Source organism: Arvicola amphibius, chromosome 1 (genome assembly GCF_903992535.2).
Source record: "Arvicola amphibius chromosome 1, mArvAmp1.2, whole genome shotgun sequence".
NCBI classification, from domain to species: domain Eukaryota; kingdom Metazoa; phylum Chordata; class Mammalia; order Rodentia; family Cricetidae; genus Arvicola; species Arvicola amphibius.
Window position 1 is genome coordinate 143,098,704 of NC_052047.1, and position 27,265 is coordinate 143,125,968.

General features: G+C 47.8%; 1 protein-coding gene, 1 long non-coding RNA gene and 1 other non-coding gene across 5 annotated transcripts; 1 reads left to right on the forward strand and 2 right to left on the reverse strand.

The window, feature by feature from the left end:
• Positions 1-3,559: 3,559 nt before the first annotated feature.
• On the reverse strand, positions 3,560-17,659 carry Rnh1 (ribonuclease/angiogenin inhibitor 1). Of its 3 annotated transcripts, none has more exons than XM_038336171.1 (10): positions 17,562-17,659; positions 9,201-9,305; positions 7,598-7,768; positions 7,078-7,248; positions 6,281-6,451; positions 6,035-6,205; positions 5,778-5,948; positions 5,438-5,608; positions 3,885-4,055; positions 3,560-3,794 (listed from the first exon to the last, which is right to left on the reverse strand). In XM_038336171.1, the coding sequence occupies exons 1-10, from the start codon at positions 17,654-17,656 to the stop codon at positions 3,707-3,709; spliced, it is 1,485 nt and encodes a 494-aa protein (XP_038192099.1). In that variant the 5' UTR covers positions 17,657-17,659; the 3' UTR covers positions 3,560-3,706. The 3 variants fall into 3 exon arrangements, with proteins under 3 accessions (XP_038192099.1, XP_038192121.1, XP_038192110.1); XM_038336193.1 differs by lacking the exon at positions 17,562-17,659 and adding an exon at positions 11,260-11,410; XM_038336182.1 differs by lacking the exon at positions 17,562-17,659 and adding an exon at positions 11,159-11,297.
• LOC119818603 lies at positions 11,821-15,903 on the forward strand. The gene is made up of 2 exons (XR_005286165.1): positions 11,821-12,289; positions 15,399-15,903. It is a non-coding gene; the product is annotated as an uncharacterized LOC119818603 (long non-coding RNA).
• A 6,688-nt stretch (positions 17,660-24,347) lies between the features above and the next one.
• On the reverse strand, positions 24,348-24,453 carry LOC119806030. The gene has a single exon (XR_005284083.1). It is a non-coding gene; the product is annotated as a U6 spliceosomal RNA (small nuclear RNA).
• Positions 24,454-27,265: the final 2,812 nt, after the last annotated feature.

Genomic DNA, 27,265 nt, shown 5'->3' on the forward strand with positions numbered 1-27,265 from the left:
CTCTCCAAGGACAGGCATAGCTGCTCACAGGACACATGTCCTGGGCAGCTACCCCTGACTCCCACATTGTCTCACTGGGGGTGGGGCAGTGAGGATCATGGGAGATGACTATAAACCTAGCTTTACAGCTACAGCCATCAGAAATGCAAAGACAAACCACCTGTCTTCTGACAAGTCCAGTTGTCCCACACATGCAGATGTGCAAGTCTTGTCTCAATCTTCTCAGGCAGCATGTTTCTTGGATTTTTGAGACCGGATTTTGCTGCACAGTTTAGAGTGGCACAGAACTCCATATACATCCCAGGCTAGCCTCAAATTCTTGCCAGTCCTGCCTCAGACTCCCAGAATTAAAGGTTTGTGCCACTATGCCTGACTAAAAATTCTTTTAAAAATATTATTCATATTTTTAATTATGTTTATGGGTAATTATACAGGAGGCCAGAAGAGGGCATCCCCGGGAACTGGAGTTAGAGGTGGCTGTTAGTTCCCCTCCCTCAAGCCCCACGTTCTTACTGCTATGAGCACTGCTAGAGTGACCAAGGCAGTGCAGGCACCTCTGACAAACTGACTAGTTTGTTTGTGTGTATCTGATAGAACAGTTGTTGAGTCATCCCATAGCTCCATCTGTTTTTTTTTAAGATTTATTTATTAAGCATACAGTGTACTGCTAGCAAGGAAGGCACCAGGTCTCATTACAGATGGTTGTGAGCCACCATGTGGTTGCTGGGATTTGAACTCGGGACCTCTGGAAGAGCAGCCAGTGCTCTTACCCTCTGAGCCATCTCTCCACACACACACACCCCATAACTCTGTCTTTAACTTTTTTGTTTTGTCTTTTTGAGGCAAGGTTTCTCTGTGTAGCCCCGACTATCCTGAAACTTACTCTGTAGACCAGGCTGGCCTCAAATTCAGAGATCTTTCTGCCTCTGCCTCCCAAGTGTTGGGATTAAAGGTGTGCACCACTACTGCTCAGCAAAATTTTTTAGAGATTTACTTTATAAGTATGAGGAGCGGTTTGTCTGCATGTATGTGTGCATCACAGAAGTGCCTGAGGCCAGAAGACGGCATTGGGTCCCCTGGAAGTGTAGTTAAGAAACTGCGGAGGGCCAGCATAGGAGTGTGGGAACTGACCCTGTGTCCTCTGAAGAGCAACAGTGCACTTAATCTCAGAGCCGTCGCTCCAGCGCCATGCACTTGTCTCTCATTGCCATAGCAGCTGCTTTCAACAAGGTAAGGTGACATCTTACTGGTTGGTTGTGTGTGTGTTTGCTTTTTGGTTTGGTTGAGACAGGGTTTCTCTGTAGCCCTGGCTGTCTTGGAACTCACTCTGTAGATCAGGCTGACCTGGAACTCGAGAGATCCCACCTGCCTCTGCCTCCCAAGTGTTGGAATTAAAGGAATGTGTCACCACTGCCAGGCATCTTACTGGTTTTGATTTGCATTTCCCAGATGACCAATTATAACAGACAAAAATTTTTCCTTCCTGGCTTTTTTAAAGCTATGTCTGCTTAGATGTCCTGCTCATTTTTAATCAGGTTATTTATAAATTCTGATTAAAATGGCAAAAATTAGTGGACATGGTGGTTCATGCCTATGATCCTAGGCAATTTAGGCAGAACTGCTATAACTCCAGGGCCAGCCTGGGTTACAGTGGGAGACCCTGCTTCTTAATTGATATTCTTGATGTTAATTTAACCCTTAGGTTGCAGTTGGCACACATTTGCCAATGGTATACACATACAAGTAAATATAATTTTAGCTGGGCATGGCAACACATTCAGAATGCAGAAGGGGGTCGATCTCTTCAAAGACCAACCAGGGAAAACATAGAACCTATCTTTTTTTTTTTTTTTTTTTTTAAAAAAAAAGTAATTTGGGGGCTGGAGAAATGAGTGAACAGTTACGAGCATTTACTCTCACAGAGGACCCAGGTCTAGTCCCAGCACCCACGTGGTTAGAACTCAGTTCCAGAGTACCACTCTCTTCTAGCTTCTGTAGGCATGCACATGTGCAGACAGACATACGTACTGGCAAAACATCCATACACATAAAATAAAAATAAGTGCCAGGTGGAGACACACACTTTTAATCCCTGCACTTGGGAGGCAAAAGCACACAGATCTCCAAATTCAAGGCCAGCCTGTTCTATTTAGCAAGTTTGAAGTCAGCTAATACGTAGTGAGAACCTTTAAAAAAAAAAATAAAGTAAAAATAATTTTTTAAGTAATTTATTTGTATTTTATGTACATTGGTGTTTTGCTTGCATGTATGTCTGTATAACGGTGTTGGATCCCCCTAGAACAGAAGTTACAGCTGTGAGCTGCCATATGGATGCTGAAAATTGAACCCAGATTGTCTGGAAGAACAGCCAGTGCTCTTAACCACGGAGCTATCTCTCCAGCCCCAATAAAAGTAAATTTTAGTGGGGTTGTGGTGCACACATTTAATCTCAGTACTCACAAAGCACAGGCAGGACGATCTCTGTAAGTTTAAGACCAGCTTGGTCTTTGGTCTCACTTTGTGAATTCCAGGGCAGCCAGGGCTACACAGAGAAACCCTGTCTAGAGAAAAGAAACAAACAAAAAATTTAAAAGTGTAATTTAAAAAATAAGTCAGGAAGCTAGGTATGCTAATGCACACTTTTAATCCCAGTATTGGGAAGGCAGAGGCAAGCAAATATCCGGGAGTGCGAGGCCAGCCTGGTATATATAACAAGTTCAGGTAAGCCCAAGCTACAGTATGAGACCCTGTCTCGGTCCTTCAGAGGTGACTCGGTGGCTAAGAGCACTAGCTGCTCCTGCACAAGACCTGGGTTTGGGGCTCAGCGTCCACTGGCGGTTCACCACTGTCACTAATGCTACATAGAATAAAAATCTTAAAGATAGCTGATGCTGGTGATGCTCAGGAGGCAGAGGCAGGCAGAGCTCGAGTTCTGGGACACAGAGAAACCCGGTCTCAAAACACCAAAATAAGCAAGTCCCTAGCTTTTATATTTGCACATCACATAGCCAGTCTCTTCTCTAGAATTTGACCAGCCACCCTTTTCTCATTAAGCACGTTTAGTCATGAAAATTATTTTGGCGATTTCACTTTGAAGATTGACCTTTTCTAATTTGGAGATTTTAGATTTTCAGACATTTTGATCTCTTGGGATTCGTTTGCAACCCTTTTTGTACTAGGAAGAGCTCCACCACTGAGTTTTACCCAGTCTCTGGGATTTCAGGTATGGGAAATGAATCTTCCTAAGTCATGCTTGACCATTGCAAGCAGAGATCATCCTCACTCGTACTACTCACTGTAGGCAAGGAGAAGATGCAGCTTTGAAAGTCCTTTAAGACCTGCCTTGGAACAAAGTGTAATGGCGTGCATCTGGAATCCCTTCTACAATGCCTGTAGTCCCAGCATGGAGACAGTAGAGTATGCCCAAGGTTTTTTTTTTAAGAAAGGCCATATTGGAGATTAAGGGCCCACTGCTGGGGTGAGCATAGGAAGCAGTCATAACATCATGGGTCCCATAGCATAGCACAGCTACACTGGCTCACAAAGAATGATGAGGACCTTCCTTGCCAACAAAGTTTTAATAGTTATAACGTGTCTAAAGTTTTCTGCTAAAATAAGATTACAATGCTAGAACACCCAGAGCCAGAGTTCCTGCTGGCTGGCCCTGGGGCTGGATTGATGTCATGTGTCCAGAGACACGCACATCTCAGGAGATGATCCTCAAGGATGGCCGTTCCTCCTCCAGGGCCCGCAGCTGGTCTTCTACCTCCTCCGTCCAGTAAATGTCATACAGGCTGTGCAGAGGCAAGGCAGGAGTGAGTTGGAATGAATCCCCTGAGCCCAGGCAGCCTGTCCCACCACCTTCACCAAGAACATCCACTTACACTAGCTGCTGAAGGGTACAGCTGGGCTGTTTGAGGCTTTCCATCAGTTGCAGGACACCCAAGTCCCCCATGCAGTTGTTACTGAGGTCCAGCTCCTGCAGGCTGCGGTTAGCCAGCAGAACTGCAGCAAGGCTGCTGCAGGCATTGTCTGTCACATCACAGTCCCCCAGCCTGGGTGGAGAGGGCAGAGTTGTTCTCCATTGCTGGGCTTTGGCAGGAAGGTAGCCCCTTGGTGCCTCAGCTGCAGCTATGCTTCAACTCAGCTGGACACAACAGTGAGAACCCTAGCTTCCCCCTGGCAGGGGCAGTGTGCACAGCTGCAGAGCACCAAGAGCCTGGCTAGATCAGAACCCTGCACATCAGGTGCCTCTAGAAAGTGACAGGGCAGATAGGTTCCAGATGGGGGAAGATTGGGGTATAAGCCAAAGGAAGAACAAGTGAGCAGGGCCATTACTCATGCCCATCAGATGGGATCTGGGGAAGTCAGAGCTACTGGGGAGTTTGAGGTACAAGTAGGGCAAGGGACATTAAGAAGCTGCTATGGCTTGCCTCCCCAAGGTAGGCCTGAAATCTACAGGACCCATCTGTAAGTGACTGTAGCAGGCCCCACGTCTCCTGACCTCCTTGCCCTTAGACTACAGAGTGTCCCACAACTGTGGCACACATATAGTGTCCTGGTCCATCCTTCAAAATGACCAGCAGAGGGCAAGTCTGAGATAAATGGTAAATGAGGCTCTGAACTGGCCAGACAATGGGAAATGTCTAGAAATGAGAACAAAAACTTAGGAAGAAAACGAGGACAGGAACTGAATTGCCCTTAAAACTCAAGCACTGATTCCTGGGCACTGCAGAGAAAGGAAAAGGAGAAAGATGAAGAAAGCACACAACTTCTCGGGACCAAGACCCACATAAAGGCAAATCAGTAGCCCAGAGCACAATGGGTAGAAAATTTTAGAGGCTGCCAAAGAGGGCTGGGCCTACTTGCTACTAAGTTTAACAACCTGAGTTCCATACTTGGAACCCCATGGTATTAGAACCAGCTCCTGCATTATCTTCTGATCTCCACATGCACACATGGCATATGGGTTTGGGCGCGCGCGCGCGCACACACACACACACACACACACAGAGAAATGTAAAATAACAAAAACCTGCCAAAGAGAACAAGCAGACATATAGGAGATTTGGGGTAGCAGAGACCTCCCCGGAACCAGAGACGGGAAAGAAATGAGTGGCTCAGATTCCACATGTAGCTCAATGACCAGGATACACAAGGTTCTGTAGAAGATGAGTTTCTAGTACTCTTGAAAGCTGCTAGAATGTGACTAAGGATCCAGGCTTGGTGCATGCCTTATCTACAACACTCAACAGGCAGATCTCTTTGAGTTTGAGGCCAGCCTGGTCTACATAGTAACTGGGATACACAGACACTATCCAGAGGGGGGTGGGATGGGGGAGGAAGCCTTAGGACATCCCTAACTATGGTTCCTCACAGGAGGAAGGTAGCCAGACTTGGAACTGTCCTGACCTCCCAGCACATTCCCCGCACTCACCAAAGCACACGCAGCACAGTGTCTGGCTGGCCCAGGGCCTTGCAAAGCTCCAGGACTCCTGAGTCCCCCAGTGGGTTGCTGCTCATTTGCAGCTCCAGCAGAGAACGATTCTTGGTCAGCACGGAGCAGATATGGGAACAGCAGGCAGCAGTGAGGCTACAGGTCTTTATCCTGTAGGAACAGCAAGGCCGGAGCCAGTAGCTCCAACTAGCCCTTCCCTTGGAGGTCCGTAAGGAACCTGGGGGCTCACCCACTCCCTTTCCAATCCCTCAGCCAGCACTGGCCTCTTCCTGCCATCACTCCACCCTAGCTTTCTGCATTTCTGTCCAGGCCCGCTCACCACAGTGACTCCAGCTGACAGCCGGGCTCCAGCAGGCTCTCGCACAACAGCTGGGCACCTTCATCCCTCAGCTCATTGCCAGCGAGGCTGAGTTCCTTCAGGCTCTGCTTGGCCCTGAGGACACGGCACAGGTCCTTGCAGCCCTCTGCAGTGATGTCACACTCCCACAGCCTGTGGGACACAACATTCTTGAAGGATGTCCCTCACTCACCCCCATGTCCTCCATCCCCACGGAAAGAGGCTGGGAGCTGACTCACCACAGAGTCTTGAGCCTACAGCTGGGGAGCAGCAGTCCCGAGCACAGGGCTGCGATGCCTGCATTACCCAGCTTGTTGCTGCCCAGGTCCAGGTGCTGCAGCGAGGCTTTGGAGGCCAGGACATCACACAGATCCCTGCAGTTGGCTGATGTGATACCACAGTTCTCCAGCCTGGAGACACAGGACATAGTAAGAGGAGCCCTGGTGCCCGCTCCTACCCCTCAGCCTCTGTGGCCTGGCACATACTTGAGTGACTCCAGTTGACAGGTAGAGTCCTTCAAGCCCTGGCACAGCATCTGGACACCAGTCTCATGGAGGTCATTGTTGCTCAACACTAGCTCCTTAAAGTTGGATTTTGCCCTGAGCACAGAAGCCAGGGGCTCACAGCTGGTAGCTGTGAGGTTACAGTATTCCAACCTGTGGGGAGACAGGTCTCAGGCAAATCAAAAAGATTAAAGATGGACCTAGATTGTATCGGGGAACATAAGGGATTCCTGGTATCTCATTTTCCATTGCCTCCTTAAGCTCTGTCTGATCAGGCTCACGTGGATACCAACATCGCTTAGGGAACCTTTCCTGAAAAGAGCCCCACCTCAAATCATGAGGTTCTCCCAGAATCAGCAGAAAGAAGCAAGCTCCTACCAGAGAGTAGCTTCGTCTCATCTGAGGTCACACTACAGAACCAAACCAGATCCACCAGTATCAGTTCCCACTCTCAGAGGCTAGGTCAGCTGCCGGTCCCTAGCAAATCCCAGGAGTTCCCTCCAAAGTTCTTTGGTTTTTCGAGGCAGGGTTTCTCTGTAGCTTTGGTGCCTGTCCTGGAACTTACTCTGTAGACCAGGCTGGCCTCAAGTTCACAGAGATCTGCCTGCCTCTGCCTCCCGAGTGCTTGGATTAAAGGCGTGCGCCACCATCGTCTGGCCCCTCCAAAGTTCTTATCCACTATACTGCGGTGAGGCTTACTGAGGACAGCTGACTGGCTGGCTGGGCTCTGGGCCCGGGGCAGTGAAGAGCTCGGGGATCCTGACAAGATATACACTCACTGGAGCTTCTCAAGGCGGCACTGGGGGTCCAGAAGTCCTTCACAGAGCAGCTTCAGGCCTGCATCCCCCAGAGGGTTATCACTGAGATGTAGTTCACGCAGGGTAGGCAAAGACCGCAGCACGTCAGGCAGAGCCTGACAGCCAGCCTCCGTCAAGCTGCAGTTCTGAAGGCTGAAGCACACCAGCAGCAGCAGTCAGGAACAGACCCAGCCCATACCATGAGCCCATGCCAGAGCTCCCACGACACTTCGCAGGGTTAGGACACTACTTTCCCTCTAGATGGGGCTCCAGGCCAAAGGAGGACACAAGTGTGGCTCAGCCAGATTCTTGGGGATGGGACCCGGAACAGAGCCACAGTGTGGCCTGTCCCAGTACTGCACACTTCACCTGTGTTCTGGATGAAGCTGGGAGTGCCTCTTACCACAGCCTGCCCCTTCCTACCTTCCTACCTCACCCCCTCTCGGTGGCTTTCTACATCACAGTCTGCCCTGAACAGGCTGGGCTGAGCCCCTGAACTTACCTCAGCTTCTGGATCTTACAGGTGGGATTCCGCAGGCCCTGGAGCACCAGGTGTACACCAGCATCTCCCAGCTCATTGGTGCATAGGCTGAGCTCTGTTAAGGTAGGGTTGGCCTGGATCGCTGAGCTGATGTCTTTGCATCGCACCTCAGTGACACCACAGTCATCCAGCCTGCAGACAGGACCCCTGGGTCAGCATGGCGCTGGCCTCAGATCCAACTACCATCTCACACAACCTACCAGGAGCCAAGAAACCCAAATATAGATAATAGCTATAATGTTTAAACTTGAAACAGGCATTTGTGGTGGCAGGTGGATACCAAGCCCCAGCTCAGTCTGGGCTAGAAAACTTTCTCAGAAAACAAGAACTAGTGCTGCCTGCCTAGCTTGCACAAAGCCCCAGCACTGAGAATGGGGGTGGGGAGAGAGTAGGAAGGGATGCTGATAGCAGGCAGAGGAACTCAGACCTGGTCAGACCTCCAGCAGCATGAGTACGCGATGAACCATAGCAAGTTCTGACTCAGTTATGTCCACACTGGGAGAGGCCACACCCATAGTTTCTCCACACTCTTCAAAAGCACACGCCCACCATGAAAAGCCCTCAGACTAGCCAAGGGAACATGTGCAGGGTATCTAGACTCAAAAGTCAGGGCACTAGGACAAGAGGAAGTGAAACCCTACAGAAATGGCTAAGGAGATGATCAGTCAAAGTCACAAGGGATCCTAAGCAACTGAGAGTGGGGAAAAGTCACAGGGCAAAGCTGGGACCCGTATCTGACTAGAGTTGTAGGCGGCAGCAGAGTCTTGGGACATGGACACAGAAGCTGACAGAGGGCTGCAGATGCCGGAATGACTTGGATTCTGTGGCAAACCTAAAACTATCTCGGGGAAAATGAGGATGAAGCAGGTGCCTATCTCTTTCCTGGGAACTGGTACCACTCCCTTTCTCAGTCAGAGATGGACAGACAGGGACAGGTGTGGACAGGCACCACCACCTAGTCCTTCTAGACTAGAAGGAAAAGCTGAATCATAAGGTCCACACTGCCAGACTTGAGGTGTCCACCACCTGCCACTGCCATCAGTCTCCACACCAAGCCTGCAGTGGTTCGCATATGCTTCTCATACCTGCTATGTGCCTGGCTGTCAACTGTTTTCAGGCCCCTGTATCTCAGGCTAACTTACGCTCACTATGAAGCAGAAAATGCCGTTGGGCTTCTGATCCTCCAGCTTCCCCCTCCCCGGTGCTGGGAGAATAGGCTTGTACCATCAAGCTCATTTATATTTTGGGAAATCAACTGAACCCAAGGCCCTGGGCATGCTAGGCAAGTGCTCAACTATTGAGCCATGTCCCTAGAGTCCAATTCCTGGCCAATATGGGATACAGAGTGAGACCCTGTCTCACAGTATACAAACAAAAAGGTTGAAGTAACACCTCATGAAGATTATACAAGACATTTTCATGTCCATGAATAGCATGCTTTTCGAACACAGCAAACCCTTGTCAGGTGGCCACCAAGCTGCAAGAACCACCCACCTCTACAACAGAGTACTGCCCTCCCAGCCAAACCCAATGGTACCCATGAGGTTCCCAAGGCTGCCTCTACCTGACCACTTGGTATTGCTGGATGAGGGGAAGGACCTCTGTCCATCTGGCATCACTCAGCTGCTCACACTGGATGTCAAGACTCATGGTGGGTGCACAATGTAATCTGGGCAAGAAAAAGAACTCTTGAAATTTCCATAGCTTGACAGGATAGAATTTGTAACAGAAAGAGTCCAAAACCCAAAAGAGTACATTTTCTTTTCAGTAGGGGCCCAGTTTCTCCAGCAAGTGTCTCCAGAAATAAGCAAGGTGTCAGGAGAGGAGACCACTTACATGTACCCCAGCAAATACCACTAAAAGCAGCAGAACATAAGGGCCAGCACCAAGGCAGTCAGAAGGAGCCCAGCCACCCGAGCACCTCCTCGCTGAAGACAGCACAGGCACCAAGTCCAGCCTGGAACTCCTGCCTCTTACGTGCCTGAGTCTAGTGGTGTCTGGAAACCCCAGCAGGAGGTTTCCTACTCACTCAGCCCATGTCCCGAGAACAAGTTGGGTGGCAAGCAGCACCACACTACTGTTGCCAAGTCATCCACAAAATCAGATGCCAGGGCACCAGGATCCTGGACATAAGCAACTACCTGAAGGGTGGGAAGGCACAGGGCTCTGGGCTCTTTCATGGCTTCCTTCTGAGGCTAGGAGCTCAGCCAGGACAGGATTATCTTCTGCAAAAACCTTCAGCCAGGACAGGCCCAGCCCACAAAGGATCCAGGCTGTCCATCAGGCTGAGAAAAAAGAGACCTATATCCAGGAAAGCTGGGACAAACAGGTCACAGGCTCTGACAGGAATGGGCACAGAACCTGAATAAACAAGGCTGGCACTGGGGCACAGACATCCATGGCCCTCTATCTCCTGAGCCTGTCAAGCAGGCCAGTCTGGACAGCATGTGGGGTCCTGGAAGACTCCTTGGAAGAAGTGACCTCTGCTTCGCTGCTAGCACAGAGATGGGAGGGGGTACTGGGTTCTGTTTAAGAGCAACAGAAACACACTCCAGCTGCCCTCTAGGACGGTCACGACAATGACCACAATTCTATGTGAGGTTACAGTGCCTGGCACAGAATGGCCTTGCTGAAGGGGGCCTTCCCTTTCCTCCCCAGAGCTGGGAGAATGCCCCCTTAATGCCAGCCAGGGAGAAAGATTCACTTTGCACATCTTGACACAAGGGTTAGTGGTGGGGAGTCTGATGCAAGGGAGTAGATAACTCACTGTGGTCATAACAGCCGTGGCACGGAGCCACCAGTTATCCCCACCCACAAGGAGCCAGTGACTAGAACCAGCACCGACTGGATCCCAGGGTGCGGCATCCAAACAGCTGTTGCTGGGGAACTAAAGGTGGGGTGGGGCTGCTCCACACTTCTCTCTCAGCAGCCCTGGCCCACAAGGCTTGTGCTCTTCTGCACTACAGACCAGGGGATCCTAGAGTGTCTACCTTATGGGAAAGCACAGGGCAGGGCTCTGAGGCAGGGTTTCAGCCAGTTCCGTGATCATCTGAGGTCAGGGACGAGGGATGTGAAAGTAACCAGACAGCTGGCTCTCCTCCCACTCTCCACCCTTGCTTGGCCTTGGGACCAGGCCCTTGGTTTCTCTGGACCCTTGATCCTTTGGCAAGTAAGAAAGCGGAAGGAACACAGGTGACCAGGCTGGAGACCCTACAAGGCTGGTTTACAGGCATTATTCAGACCTCGGCTTAACTGCGCGGGGTGGGGAGAAGGGGGGTGTTGCTAGCTAGCACCTCCTAGCTGTAGCCCAGTTTGGTTAATTCTGGGATCTGAAGACAGCCCGCTTTGGGTCTTTTAAGTAAGCCAAGAGGCCGCTGGCGGACGGAGAAATGAGCTCAGCCTTCAAGCAGAGAGAAAGGCGACCCTAGGGCACATCTGTGCCACCCTAGGAAGGAAAAGGCCTCGGAGGCTCGCTCGCTGGGCCAGCGATCCCGCCCCCGCCCTATTTTTGGTCCCTCGAACCTTCTGGTCCAGACACGCTGCCACGTATTAAGAGGGCCAGGAGGGGACTCGAGAAAAACCCTTAGAGCCAGCCGGGCGCCCCGAAGCATGGCCTAGCTCACCTGGCTCTGCTGCTAGAGGTCCTAAACCGCTCCGTTCCTTCCGCCCAGGGCGGGGCCTCAAGACTCAGGCGGTTCTTCACTCTCTGGCCCCTCGGCTTTCACTTTTTGCCTTCAGGAAACCTCCCACCAGGTCTGCCCCGCCCACATGCAAACTGCACTTTGGGAACAGAACTAAACAAACCTGAGTCACTTCTTTTGGGCCTGACTAAAAATATGTAGAATGACCCACAGCTGCCGGGAAGCGGGTGCGACTGAGAGGAGAGATCTGGTACGAAAGGTACACACCCGAGTCTCCTACGAGTCAACCGGGTGTGGTAGCGCGCACGCCTTTAATCTCAGCGCTGGAGAAGTAAGACGGATCTCTGTGGGTTCGAGGCCAGCCTGGTCTACAACGAGAGTCCCGAACAGCCAGGGCTTTGTCACACAGAAAAAAAAACCCTGTCTCAAAACACGACCCCCCTCAAAAAAAAAAAAAAAAAAAAAAAAAAAAACCTTTATGGCTCGAAATGTGGCTGGGGTGGTAAACAGAGAGCCTCTTATGCATGAAGCTCTCAACACTCCAAAAGGGCAAGCATTTGTCACTGTTTAATCATGAATGTTTCGTTTGCATATGTCTGTGCATCGTGCCCAGGGAAGCCAGAAGTGGGTATCAGATTCCCTGGGACTGGAGTTATAGATGGCTGTGAGTCACCATTCAGATGCTGGGAACTGAAGTGGGTTAAGCAGCAGCCAACGCTCTTAACTGCTAAACCATCTCTCCAGCCCATGTTTAAACTTTGTAACATACTCCCAAGTTACAGAATTTTGCCTTTTGAAACAGGTCTTGATGGGCAGCTGGCCTCGAACTCGCAGATTTGCAGCCTGAGTGCTGGAATTCTAACACTTGGAAAAGATCAGCAAAGAGAGTTTGAGTGTCACTCAAGAGCCCCGTCCTCCTGCACAGAGAGCCACGTTTGTCAAGAAACCAGCATTTATCCACCTATTTGTTGCACACCTACTGTGTGCTAGGAGTTCCGCCATCTTTACTGAGGTATTCCCTGCCTGGTTCCCCAGTGTTAACTCTGTTACATAAGTGACCTTACCACCATCTTAACTGAGGTCAGGTGACTTCACCGCCATCTTAACTGAGAGCCAGATCAGGTGACCAAGTTCTGCCATCCTTACTGAGGTATTCCCTGCCTGGTCCCAGTTTATCTATATTTATGTCTCTAAATTCCTCTTGCTGACTCTGATGTACACGTGTTTTACGCAGTGCCATGCCTTTGGTAGGGCCCACCAAGAGCATCCACTTCACCCAATTCCTGTTCACTCCATGTGTGTGTCTGTGTGTGTGTGTGTGTTCATACACGTAACTTAAATGCACCTATGTTTACTGTTAAATCTTATAATTGTCTGTTCACTGTATCTCATTCCAGACTACAAATCAATAAGTCTCATGTTTTAAACTGGGATGTACTTTTGAGTCTCTTACAAAAATACTTTATATTTAATCCAAGCCTCATTTAAAATATAGTAAGATGTTCCCTACTATTGTCAGTTCTGCCGTTAACCTTCTATTGCAAGCAGTTTTTTCTTCTTTCTGTCTTTTTATGAGTGCAAATCTTACCTGTTAAGTTAAAAGCCAGTACAGCCAAGCTCAGACCCAGCTCTCCAGGAAGATTCTATACTGTAGTGACACCTGATAAACAGCCCTCAACTGCTCAGAGATCTGGAGAAAATGGCATTTAAATATTTAATTATTAAAAAAAACTTTTCATAACAAAAAGAGACAGGTTGGCTCCTAGCAGCAGCACTCTACTTCCTCCAAAGAAGACAGAAGACAAACGGGCACAGAACAACGTCCATCTGCAGTTTGCTTCAACTGCCAAGTGCTGACCACTGAGAAAAACTGCCTTTCATCTAAACTGAAGATCTCCAGATGTGCATAGAATCACTGGAATCGACAGCCTAAATGCTCAGGTAAAGGTAGGCTTGTCTTCCTTCAGGTTTCTTAGCTCACAGGCCTTGTACTAAACAGCAAAAAGGCAAATAAGACTTTCAGCAACCATGGAGGATCCTGAGGAGTAGCTCTAGGTGCCAGCCAAGTAAGTTCTCTGTCATTTTTTAATCAATAACTCAAGTAAAATTTTATCCTTCTCTAAGATCTCTGATGCAGTTTGACACCTGAGAGGTTTTGTCAGTTTAAAAGGACAACTTTACCAAACAAATTTCAGCAAAACACAAATACAAATACAAGTTATTAAGGTGTGTACCTGCAAGTTATAAAGGAGTGAGGACAGATACAAGTTAACAAAATTTTCTCACGCTGCCTTTCATAGTTTATAAAATACTTTTCATTGTACAAAAACATCTGTAACAGTCATTCTAATATAAATATGCTGCTGTTTAAAACTTAAGCTTTCATAAACCCAAAGAGTTCTTGTGAGTTCCAGGGAGCTGAATTAAAGGATCCACCTTAAACAGGTCACATACACCCCTCTCAATTCCCTGGTCCTAAAACATTTTTTTTTCCTAAACTTAACTTTGTCCTCTGCTCTGCCAATAACTTAAACAGGTGTAAGAGACACCAGACATTCCCATACCACAAATACCAGACAGGAGCAAAGAGACCAGCTATGCCAGGATGTGACCAGCACCCAGCTTTCTCAGGTTCCCCACCACCAAAGATGACACCCACAAATAAGCAGAAAGCAGGCTTGAGAATCTGCCACCCCAATTCCTTTAGCCTGTGGTGCCTTACCTCCCACCTTTTTATTATAAAAAAAGAGATGGGAATGTAATAATCTGTCCTGTCCCTTTAAGAGACAAGCCCCGCCCACTCCCTCCCCCATCCATCATTGAGGCTGGCAGATCTTCCTTTTTGCCTGCAGCCCAAGTCTCTTCCTTTTCCGTCTCTCTTGAGGAGGCAGCTTCTGAATCTCTCCCTTCTCCCCATTTTCCCCTCCCCCCTTTCTGTCTCTCTGCTCTTCCCCCTTCTCCCCTTCCCTCTCCATGACCTACTATATAAATATCCAACCACACTCTGCAGGGCATGCCTATCCATGTCTCTGTCTCGCCCGCTGTGTGGCTCCCTGCCTAGGACCAGCCGCCTTCGTGGGGTGCCCATCTGTCTGTCTCTCCTCATGGGACTGGTTGCCCCATGGAGGTCTCTCACCCACCATGTGGCTCCCTGCCTGGGACTCGTGACCTGCTGCAGCCACTAGGGGAACTGTGCCTTCCCTGCCTGGGACTGGCTGCTCTCAGAATCCCACTGCCCGCTACCTGCCGCCATTTTGGAGACCTACTGCCTGCTGCAGCCCCTTGGGGATCCGCAGCATTTTACTTAATCCATTACACCAGCCCTCTCAGGTTTAAGTAACGCAAGAAAAGGAGACTCCAGCATAGCAGCATGGGAGGTCAGGGATTGTCTTCCCAAAAAGACCTGGTACAGGGGGCCCTGAAGAGGGAGAGGGAGACAAATGGGGCAGGCAAGAAGGTAGACTGGAAATCAGCTTCCTAACATCCTGCACAGTGGTCGCTACAGACCTAGCTTAATCTTCTGGGCTGCAGGAGCCATGAGAACTCAAGACACCAGCAAGTGTGAATGAGGGGAAGGTAAAGGCTGCCAACTGGAAGGGAAGCTTTGGTCAGGTCAGTCCATTCTTGGTGCTGATGTGAAGCGTTCCTGATAAGAAGCTGTATCGTATCTACAGAGACTGATCAGTTTCAGTGCTGCTGGGAGACTGGAATGGCGCGGTTCCAGAGCCTAATCACCTCATCTCGGGCTAGTTCTAGCCCTCCCAGACAGCCCTTCCTTGCCCATCTCTGTGCTGGAACTAACATCCTATGACTAATAGAAACCTTCTAGAACCTACCAACTTAGCAGACCAATGGCTTTCACTAGCCCAAAAGTAGGCGTGTCACCAGATAGCATCTTGGGCCTTTAGAAAGCCTCCTCCATCTTGCTGTAACCGCCTCTCTGCTGTACCTGCCAGTGTTGTTTAAACTTCCCTTGATTTATGTCTTTGTCCTGTAAAACTACAAAACTCCATGGAACTGCTTCCATGTTGGAACACGGAATTTGGGGCAACCTAAATCTGTGTTCGCAGGCCATGGTTGCTAAAATGACCCCAGAATAAACTCTCTCTCATTCCCTTTAGGTCAAGAGCTGTGGTTTTGCGTGGGCATTCTGTATTCACAAAGGAAAGGGCTACCAACTTGGGGTCCCGTGTTCCAGGCAAGCCATGTGTCTGGCAGGTACAAAGTGTTTCTAGCACCTCACCAGGCCCTCAGGACAAACTGTGAAGAGCACCTCTTTTCCTGCTGCTGGCATGCAAATGAGGGTTTCTACAGAGACCACTTCCACTGAGGGAGAATGAGAAGGGAGAGGAGGAGGGAGCATGGGCTTGCTGGGTATGCTGCATTTCCACCAGCTTTACTGGATGCCATATGGAAAAAGTACCACAGGTGGATCCGGTGTCTTAAGGAAGTGGCAGAGGCAGTGGGTGAAAAGGACAAAGAGGTATTTGTCTTTTGGAGCCTCCAGGAGGAACAAGCCACAGACACTTGACTTCTAATGCCCTTGGACTTCTCTCCAGAAGTGTAAAGTGACAAACAGATTTGCAATTTGGTTACAGCAAATAGAAACTGGTATTTTTACAACTATTCCAATTCTGGGTGTTTCGTTTTCCTTCAAGACAGGGTCTCACTATGTAATGTAGTTCAGGCTGTCCTGGAACTCACTATGTAAACCAGGCTGTCCTGGAATTTATAGAGATCCACCTGCCTCTGCTCCTGAGTGCTAGGACTAAAGGCATGCACACTACACATGGCTCTGCTACATTTTTTTTAATTTTTAAAATTTTTTTAGGGGGGCTGGAGAGATGGCTCAGTGGTTAAGAGCACTGGTTGCTCTTCTAGAGGTTCTGAGTTCAATTCCCAGCAACCACATGGTGGCTCACAACCATCTGTAATGAGACCTGGCGCCCTCTTCTGGCGTGCATACATGGAAGGAGAATTCTGTATACATACATACATACATACATACATACATAAATATAAAAAAATTTAGGGGCTGGAGAGATGGCTCAGTGGTTAAGAGCACTGACTGTTCTTCCTGAGGTCCTGAATTCAATTCCCAGCAACCACATTGTGACTCACAACCACCTGTAGTAAGATCTCGTGCCCTCTTCTGGCCTGGAGGAACACAGGAAGAACACTGTATATAGTATACATAATAAAGAAATCTTTAAAAAAAAATTTTAATGTCTTGCAGCAGGACATGGGCTGCCTTTAATCCCAACATTCTACCCCAGAGGCTCAGACAGGCAGATCTCTCTGAGCTCAAAGCCAGCCTGGCCTACATAGTGAGACCATCTCAAAAAAAAAAAAAAAAAAAAACGAAAAATACAGATAACCCTGCTATGTAGTCCAGGCTCATCTTGAGCCACGTATGTAACCCAGGGCTGACCTCAACCTCATCGTCCTCCACAATGAGTTTGGAAGCCTATGTCACCACACACAACCTACTTTATCTGTGTACAATCACAGGAAAGTATCCCAACTTTACTTTAATCCCAGCATGTATCCAAAAGGCTGAGCCAGAGAGTCAGGATGAGTTCAAGATTAGTTTGTGCTACATAGTGAGTTCCAGGCTGGGCTGGGCTACAAAGTGAAACTTTGTTTTACGTTCAATTATCTGTTTATACCACTGAATCAATCATCTCTTCGGTGGGCTGTTTTCAGATTTTTCACTACCCTGAAAAGATAACTGCCTCTATCTCCCAAAATGACATAAATTGCAGCAGAAATCTGGCTGTCTGCAAAGCGACTCTCAGGAAGAGCGGAACCAGTTACGTGCCCTCCCACGGGAGCTGCTTCCACTTTTCCCTCGAGACCGGGAGACCTAAGGCTCCCTGTTTCTGGCCCCACTGTGAGTCCGCAGTTCTCGGAGGACCTGGACGATCGAGCGACTGTCCACTTCAGTTCTCGCTCCACCGAGGCCCTCCACTGCTCCTCGAATCGGAGGAAGTGCTTTAGGGGGTGTGAAGGGCAAGGGAAGGGAAGGGAAGCAATTCTAACTGGGCGGACCCTTGTTTTGGTGCCCTCAAGGGAAGACTACGCGTGCGTACACCGACGTGCCAGGACCCCACCCCAGCCGGCCGCAGGGATGACGTCATCCACGTGCGCAGACACCGTCTCATTCGTCCCTCCATGCCCTGAGTCCTGCCCGGGAGCGCCCGGCTCGCTCCAGCTCTTCCCCGGCTGAGCGGGGCACGGACAGATGAGTAACCACGAACCTTAAGACATAGCATGAAACTGACCTTGCGATGACGAAGGCCTGGAGAACACAGCGTGATGGCGGCCTTCGGACTGGCGTGGGCGAGGCAGGGCGAGGTCCTACGAGGCGTGTCAGCATTGGGGGCGGGGTTTAGTGTGGAGGCGGGGCCTACCGCGTGGTACTTTTCGCTGGGGAAGAAGTCCATCTCCAGTGGTGGGCTATGTAGCAGTGCTCACCCACGGGTGGTTGACGCCTGCGATAGAGTTTACGCCTTCCCTGTGACAGGTGGTGCTGGCCGATTCCGGGACCGGCTCTGCCCACACGATAAATCTTGACGGAATTCCGCTAAAATGTGTTGGAGAGTTTTTGGTTTGTTTGTTTGCGTGCATGCTTGCTTGTTTCGGAACCAAGGTCTCCTTATACAGGCTCTTGATGAACTGAAACAATTCTAAGTGGCCGAGGTGGTCTCGAAGTCAAGTCGATCTTGCCTCAGCCTCCCTGGGTTCTGAGATTACTATGCCTAGTTTGCTTGATATATTTTTGAACAAACCTCATGTGACCAGCACGCCAGGCCTCTGGGTTATATTATTATTAATTTATGTGCGTGGTATATGTATACTTGTCCAGTGCCCTGCTCAATCACATTCCACCTATTCTCATCCTACAAGGTCTCTCACTGTCTTTCTACTGCTGTGAGACACCATGTCTTTTAACTTTTAACACCTTGTGCTCCAGAGGTGAATTCATAAACATCATAGGGGAGCATAACAAGAGGCAGGCAGGCCCGACTGTAAGGCAGTGGCTGAAAGCTTATATCGTCTTCTGCAAATAGGGGGCAGAGAGACCTCAAAGCCCACCAGGCGGTGGTGGCAGATGACTTTAACCCCAGCACCTGGGAGGCAGAGGCAGGCAGATCTCTCTGAGTTTGATAGAGTGAGTTCCAGGACAGCTAGGGCTACACAGACAAATGTTGTCTCAAAAATAATAAAGCAACCTCAAAGCCCACTCCCAGTGACACATTTTCTCCAACAAGGCCCATATGTACTAATCTTCCAAAAGAGTCCCCACCTCCACCCCCCATTTCCCCTCACCACCACCCCACCCCACCCCCCACCTCCACCCCCCACCCCCACCCCACCCCATCCCCAGGCCGGAGAGATGACTCAGAGGTTAAGAGCACTGGTTGCTCTTCTAGAGGTCCTGAATTCAGTTCCTAGCAACTGCATGGTAGCTCATCTATAATGAGATCTGATGCCTCACATGTATGTTGTGCAGCCAAACATACAAACAGAATACTGTTTTAAAAAAAAGTTTCCCCAACTGGGGATCAAGAATTCAAACTTACGAACCTATGGGGATCCAATCTCATCCAAACCGCCACACTCACCCAACCTGAAGCTAAACTGGAGAGAGAGAGAGAGAGAGAGAGAGAGAGAGACCCAACAATCTGCCTGTCTCTGCTCCTCACCCCTATAGCGTTCCAAGTGCAGAGGTGCTGAGTGAGCCTCGGCAAATCCGTAAGTTCATCCCCTACGCACCCAAACTAAGGCTTTCAGATACAATACTAGAAAAATCCTACCCAATGTATAAGAGCCGGAAATTGACTTTCTTTATCTTACAAGAAATTATTATAGACAAAACCACATAAGCAAAATAGTATCATTCCTGTGATCTAGATGAAAACATTGGCATTTTGACTGCAGTTCCAGGATTTGTTGTAGACCAAGATGTTCTAAAGAAATGCATTGTGCCCACGGATGTGATGGAACAGGACCTAACAGCAGGAAGATTTTATGAGAAAAGATGGCTCAATTGGTGAAGCCACTTATTCTCAACTCTGATACCTTAGTTCTATTCTGGGAACCCACATGATGGAGGGAAGAAACCAACTCCCCTCGGTAATCAGTATTTTATAAATTAAATTGAATATGCTTGTTCACATTCTTTAACGCTCAGTACTTGAGGCCCTATGGTGATTTTGTCCATGGACATCTCAGTTCAGGTGAGCCCTATTTCCGGTGCTCAAAGTCTCAGAACTTTTTTCTTTCTTTCTGTTCCTCCCCCAACCCCCCGGTCCTTCTAGACAGGGTTTCTATCCCTGGCTGTCCTGAACTCACTCTATAGACCAGGCTGGCCTCAACTCAGATCTGTCTGCCTCTGCCTCCTGAGTGCTGGAATTAAAGGCCTATGCCACTAGTACATGGCCAACTTTTTTCTTGGTGTGTGTGTGTGTGTATTCATCTCACACAGAAAACGCTTATTTTCAAAATTTATATCATCTGTTACATTCTCATCATTTGAGGAAGAAGATGTGTGTGGGCTGTTATAACAGGTAGAATGCAGAGATTGAACAGGCTGCCGGGTGGTAGTGGCGCATGCTTTTAATCCCAGCACTCAGGAGGCAGAGGCAGGCGGATCTCTGTGAGTTCGAGGGTAGCCTGGTCTACGGGAGCTAGTTACAAGACAGGCTCTAAAGCTACAGAGAAACCCTGTTTCTAAAAACCAAAAAAAGAAAAGAAAAGAACTAAAACAGGCTGCTCCTCCCTTAATCACTGCTCTGGGATTAGTGAAACCATGGCATGGCAGGGCCAGTGTGCAGGGTTCTTGCTCCCTCTAGTGGACACAATCTGGCAACGTTTAAGGAAGATGGGTCCTGAATTTGAGGCTCCTAGTTCCTATCCTGGAGCAGCAGAGTATGAGAACAGGTTGGGGCACATCTCCAAAATCCCACCTCGAATCCCAGGGAGCTGGGACTGCTAGGAAGAATTGATGAAGGTACCTCCACTGATTCATCAAAGCCACAGAGGATCCACAGCCTGACACATGAGTGGTGCACAGAGGCCCAGGTAGCACGCACCAGCTGCTCCACAGATGGCTGGGCCTGAGTGATGTTTGCTATAGAGGGAGTGTGGAATTATGGGAATGAGAAAAGATTTCCTTCAGGAAACCAAAACATACCTGCCCTCAGCACTGTGGGGCTATTACCTATCCCCTGAACAACTTTAAACTTTTTTTTTTTTTTTTTTTTTTTTTGGTTTTTCGAGACAGGGTTTCTCTGTATAACAGCCCTAACTGTCCTGGAACTAGCTCTGTAGACCAGTGTGGCCTTGAACTCACAGAGGCCTGCCTGCCTCTGCCTCCCAAGTGCTGGGATTAAAGGCCTGTGACCTTAAAATGACTTTCTTAAAAACAGTTTTGTGTTTTGTTTTGTTGAGACAATGTTTCTTTGTATAGCCATGACTGTTCTGGAATTCAGTCTGTAGACCAGGCTGGGCTCGAACTCAGGTATGTGCCTGCTGCTGCTGGGATTAAAGGTGTGTGCCACCAATGTCCAGCTCCTTTAAAACCATTTTTTTTTTTTTTTTTGGTTTTTCGAGACAGGGTTTCTCTGTGGCTTTGGACCCTGTCCTGGAACTAGCTCTGTAGACCAGGCTGGTCTTGAACTCACAGAGATCCGCCTGCCTCTGCCTCCCGAGTGCTGGGATTAAAGGCGTGCGCCACCATCGCCTGGCTTCTTTAAAACCAATTTTATAATTTTTTTTCCTTAGGTAGGAATGACACACGTGCTGGAATAAATCTTAGAGCATACAAGTACAAATAATAAAAATAGGGTCTGGAGAATAAAAATAGGATTGCTCGGCTGTTAAGAGCGATTCCTTCTCCTGCAGAGGCCCAGCTTCAGTTCCCAGCACCCACTGAGGGCAGCTCACAGTCATCTGTACCTCCAGCTCAGCTGCCCCATACCGTCTTCTGATTCTCAAGCACACGTGTGGCATACATTCACACAGGCACAAACACATACACAAATAGAAATAAAAATAAGGGGTTAGAGAGATGACTCAGTGGCTCAAAGTGTTACTGCTTTTCCAGAGGACTCAAGTTGGTTCCCGGCATCCATGTCAGACCGCTCACAGCTCCAGGGAACCTGACACTGGTGGGCTTCTTCAGACACCCACACCCATGTGCACAAACCCACATGTGTACACATATTTACAAATAATAGAAATAAATCTTATTTTTCCTGAGACAGGGTTTCTCTGTGTAATAGTTCTGGCTGTCCTGGAACTTGCTTTGTAGACCACGCTGGTCTCACAGAAATCCACCTGCCTCTGCTTCCTAAATGCTGGGATTACAGGTGTGTGCCACCACTGTGCAGCTAGAAATAAATCTTTAAAAATTAAAGTTAGGCCAGGCGGTGGTGGTGCACGCCTTCAATCCCAGCACTCGGGAGGCAGAGGCAGGCGGATGTCTGAGTTTGAGGCCAGCCTAGTCTACAAGAGCTAGTTCCAGGACAGGCTCTAGAAACTACAGGGAAACCCTGTCTCGAAAAACCAAAAAAAAAAAAAAAAAAAGTTAAAGGGCTGGAGAGGTGGCTCAGGGGTTAGGAGTACTGTTTGCTCTTCCAGAGGTTGAGGGTTTGATGGTGAGTCACGGTCACAACCATTTGTAACTCCAGTCCCAGGGGATCCTATGCCCTCTTCTGACCTCAGGCACCAAGCATGCATGTGAAATATATATATATATATATATGTATGTATATATATATGTATATATATATATATATGTATGTATGTATATATAGCACGAAAAACAACCAGAAACATAAAACAAATCTAAAAATGTTTTTTAAAAAATGAATAAATTTTTTAAATGAATAATTAAAAAAGTCAACCCTAGTCTCATTATTCCAAGGGATACCTCCTTCTCCTCTTCTTTCTTCTTCTCACACTCCGACTGTCCTGGAACTCACTATGTAGACCAGGCTGGCCTCCAACTCTTAGAGATCCGCCTGCCTCTGTCTCCCAAGTGCTGGGATTAAAGGCATAAGACATCCCACCACCATGCATAGCTCCATAGGTTTGGAGTATTAAGGCCAAACATGGTGATGCAGGCCTTGACTATCACCATTGGGAGGCAAGAGACAGGCAAATTTCTGTGAGTTCAAGACAAGCCGAAGCTATGTAGGGAGATACTGACTCGAAGATTTTTTTTTTAGGAAAAAAAATGATGTGTGGGCAGGCACACGCATGAGCTTTGTTGCATATTTCAAACATGTAAGACCTAAAAATGTTTATGTGTTTATGTGAACATGTATGTTTCTGTACATGTGAAACTGGGGGTCAGCCTTGGTGTCATCCTCAGGAACACCACCAATCCTGGGTCTTTGCATTAATAAAGTCAAGCCACCCTACAAGCCCAGCGAACTGTGTGTGTGTGTTATTTATTGATTTACTTTGGGTTTTTCGTTTGTTGTTGTATTTGCCTGGGAGTGGGGTCAGGGTCTCTCTATGTAGCCCTGTCATGGAACTTGATATTGGATCAGGTTGGCCTCAGACCTACAGAGATCCGCCTGCCACCACACTTGGCTCTAATATGTTTTAATGTATATTGTGCATCCTCCTGCAGGCTACTTATTCTGAACAATAAAATTTGGGATGAGATCTGACCATGTTAATAGAAGTTTATTCATTTTAACAGCTGTGAGGTATTCTGCTGCATAAATATGCCAACATTTAGTCATTTCTACTCCAGGCTTATCTGATTTTTTTTTCTGCTACAGCAAATACACTTTACATTTCTTCGTATCCTTGTTGGGTCAGGCATGGCATGATCAGTCTCATCCCTGTCACCCAAAAATGGCATAAGAATCCACCTTTGCAGAACTGAAGTGACGGTACAGGGGTTAAGAGCACTTGCTGTTCTTCTTCTGGACCTGCGTTCACTTCCTAGCACCCACGCGGTGGTTCACGACTGCCGGTAACTAAGTTCCAGGAGACCTTATACCCTTATCTGGGCTCTGTGGGAACCAGGCATGCTTTGGCACAAATACATACATGCAGGCAAACAGTCCCACACATTAAATAAATAAATAAAATCTTTTATAATCCACCTTCCTAAGAACATCCAAAGATCCTCCATTCAGGTAGACCTTCACCAGTAACTGGCTGCCAGTCTCAGTCTTCAAACAGCTGAGCACGGTAGCACACACCTGCAGTCTCCAGCATTTGGGAGTAGGAGACAGCCTGGGCTATACAGTGAGTCCCAGGCTAGTCTGAGATAAGAATCAAGGGAATGGTAAGCTATCTCGGTGGGTAAAGGCTCTTGTAGTCAAATCAGATGATCTGAATTTGGTACCCTGAACCCACATGGTGAAGGAAGAAACAGCCCTAAGTCGTCCTCTACGCTCCACATGCCACCACCACCCACACACATAATAAAAGCATAGAAAGCCATCTCTTACTGTGGCTCTAGCTGGCTTTTCAGCAAGTACCAGTGAGAGAGGTAGAGGCTAGGTTCGTCTGCTTTCATACATGTATTGGCCATCCCTATTTTCTTTAGGCACCTGTTCATGTTCTTTCTTACATAGAGTCTCATGTGGCCTAGGTGCACCTAAAGCCAAGGATGACCTTGAATTCTTTTTTATTTTATATTATTATTATTATTATTACTACTACTACTATTTTGGTTTTTCAAGACAGGGTTTCTCTGTGTCCTGGCTGTCCTGGAGCTCCCTTTTTAAACCAGTCTGGCCTCGAACTCACTAAGATCAGCCTGCCTCTGCCTCTCAAGTGCTGGGATTAAAGGCGTGCACCACCACCAACCGCATGGCTCTTTTTATTTATTTATTTATTTATTTATTTATTTATTTATTTATTTATTTATTTGGTTTTTCGAGACAGGGTTTCTCTGTGGCTTTGGAGCCTGTCCTGGAACTAGCTCTTGTAGACCAGGCTGGTCTCGAACTCACAGAGATCCGCCTGCCTCTGCCTCCCGAGTGCTGGGATTAAAGGCGTGCGCCACCACCTCCCGGCTTTTTTTTAATTTTTTTTATTTTTATGGATGCTTCACAAGTTTGTGTTTCATCCTTGTGTAGAGCCATGCTAATCTTCTCTGTACCCTTCCAGTTTTAATATATATGCTGCCAAAGTGAGCAAGGCCTTTAACTATTGATCCTTCTGCCTAACCCTCCCAAATACTGGAATAAAAAGTGTGTTACACCAGCCAACAGTGTGGTGCGTGTCTTTAATCCCAGCACTCGGGATGCAGAGGCGGGTGGATCTCTGTGAATTAGAGGCCGTTTTGGTCTACAAAGTCAGTTCTAAGGCAACTGAGGATACCCAGAGAAACCCTGTCTTGAAAAACTAAAAAAAAAAAAAAAAAAAAAAGCTAAAGTGCGTGTCACCATGCTCACTTTTTGTGATGACAGGGACTGAACCGAGGGCTTCAACCATGCTAGGCAAGCGCTCTACCCACTTAACAGTATCCTCAGCCATTTTTGCCAATTTTTATTGTCTTTTTTTTATTTTTTATTTTTTTGGTTTTTTGAGACAGGGTTTCTCTGCAGCTTTTTTAGAGCCTGTCCTGGAACTAGCTCTTGTAGACCAGGCTGGCCTCGAACTCACAGAGATCCGCCTGCCTCTGCCTCCTGAGTGCTGGGATTAAAGGCGTGCGCCACCACCGCCCGGCAATTTTTTTTTAAACATTTTTTAATATTTATTTATTATGTATACAATATTCTGTCTGTGTGTATGCCTTCAGGCCAGAAGAAGGCACCAGACCCCATTACAGATGGTTGTGAGCCACCATGTGGTTGCTGGGAATTGAACCCAGGACCTCTGGAAGAGCAGGCAATGCTCTTAACCTCTGAGCCATCTCTCCAGTCCCCCGCCCGGCAATTTTTATTGTCTTGTTTAGAAAATCCCTACTAAGGGATTTCCCCCAATTTTCATGTATGTATGTATGAGTGAAATATTCATAGGTATGCATGTTCTTGCATGTGTGAGAGCCCACATGTGTGTATGTGCATGTGGAAGCCTGAGGTTGCTGTCAGGAATCATCCTCCATTGCTCTTCCACCTTATTCCTTGGAGGCAGGATCTCTCAGCAAACCCAGAGAGATCTTGGCTATAGCTAGTATCACTAGCCATCTTGCTCTGGGGAATCCAACTCTGGCTTCTGAGGCTGGAATTAGAGGAAAGATGCCACAGCCACCTAGAACTTAGGCGAGGATCTGGGGATTTAAACGCCAGTCTTCACACTTGAGCAGCAAAGGCTTTAACTGATGAGCCATCTCTCTAGGCCCAAAAAGATACTTTCATTCCAGGCTGGGCAATGGTGGCACACACCTTTAATCCCAATACTCAGGAGCCAGAGGCAGGCGGATCTCTGTGAGTTCGAGGCCAGCCTGGACTACAGAACAAGTTCCAGGAGAAACCCTGTCCGGCCACACAGACTTGAGTTTGGAAGTAATGACGGCAAGTAGAGATGCAAAAATACAATTCCTAGGGTAACTGCTCTTTTTATGAAGTATCAAAAATATACAGCTTTGCTGGACTGGAGAGATGGCTTGGTGTTTAAGAGCACTGACTGTTCTTCCAGAGGACCTGGATTCAATTCCCAGCACCAAAATATGGCAGCTCACAACTATCTGGTTTGTTTGTTTGTTTTGTGAGACAGGATTTTGCTGTAGTTTTAGAGTCTGTCCTGGAGCTAGCTCTTATAGACAAGGCTGGCCTCGAACTCACAGAGATCCGCCTGCCTCTACCTCCCGAGCACTGGGATTAAAGGTGTGCACCACCACAGCCCAGCTCTCACAACTGTCCGTAACTCCAGTCCTAGGGGATCCGATGCCCTCTTCTGACCTCCTCAGGCACCATGAACACATACAGTACACATTCTTACATGCAAGCTAAACATCTATACACATAAAATAAAGAGAAATCCTTTTTGAAGATACAAGTTAGGGGGCTGGCAAGGTGACTCAACCAGTAAAAGAGTACATGCCATGAAGCCTGATGACCTGCCCTTAATACTTGGGTTCCACACGGTAGAAGGGGAGAACTGACAACTGACTCCCAACACCCCCACACGAAATAAGTAAATGTAAAAAAAATAATTTTAATACAACTTGGAAGTGGCAGGATGACTCAGTGAGCAAAAGTATTTGATGCCAAGTCTGACAACCTGAGTTCAATCCCTGGAACCCAGTAGAAAGAGAAAACCAATTCCCACAAGTTGTTCTTTGACCTTTATACATATACTACCATATCACATACACACAGCCCCAATAAACAAACAAACAAATAATAAAATTAAAAGCATTAAAAATTAAACAGAACATCCAAAATATTTTACATAACCCAAATGAAGGCAGGAGAGGGTAAGTGAATCCAGCTTATTTTGAGCACAGGCATCTTCTGTTGTAACCACCATCATGCTCTGGGTAACCCTGGTCCACTTTCCCACAGTTTCCTAGCAAACTATAAACTCAAAAAATAAAAATAAATCCCAGCACTCAGAAGGCAGAGACAGGCAGATCTTTGTGAGTTTGAGGCCAGTCTGGTCTACAAAGTGAGTTCTAGAATAGGCTCCAAAGCAACAGTGAAACTGTCTCAAAAAACAAACAAAACATGTACGCACTAAAGTGGTGTACACTGCTTTCATCCTGGGCCCTGCTCCCATGATACATCTGACTTTGCTATCACCTTCATATAAACCAGACATATTCTAGCAAAATGAAGTCATCTCTTTCTAACCAATATGCACGCTTGGCTTTGACCCTGAGTACAAGAAGCCAAGGGTCTGGCTGCTGCCCAGCCACCCTTCTATCAGTGCTGCTTTGCAACAAAGGGGAAACAGAGAAATTAGAAACAGACAGCAGGAACAGAAAGCAGTAAGAATGTAACTAAAGGTTGACATCTCAATAGTTACATTAAATGAAAACAAACACATTAATTGTTGGGACCTA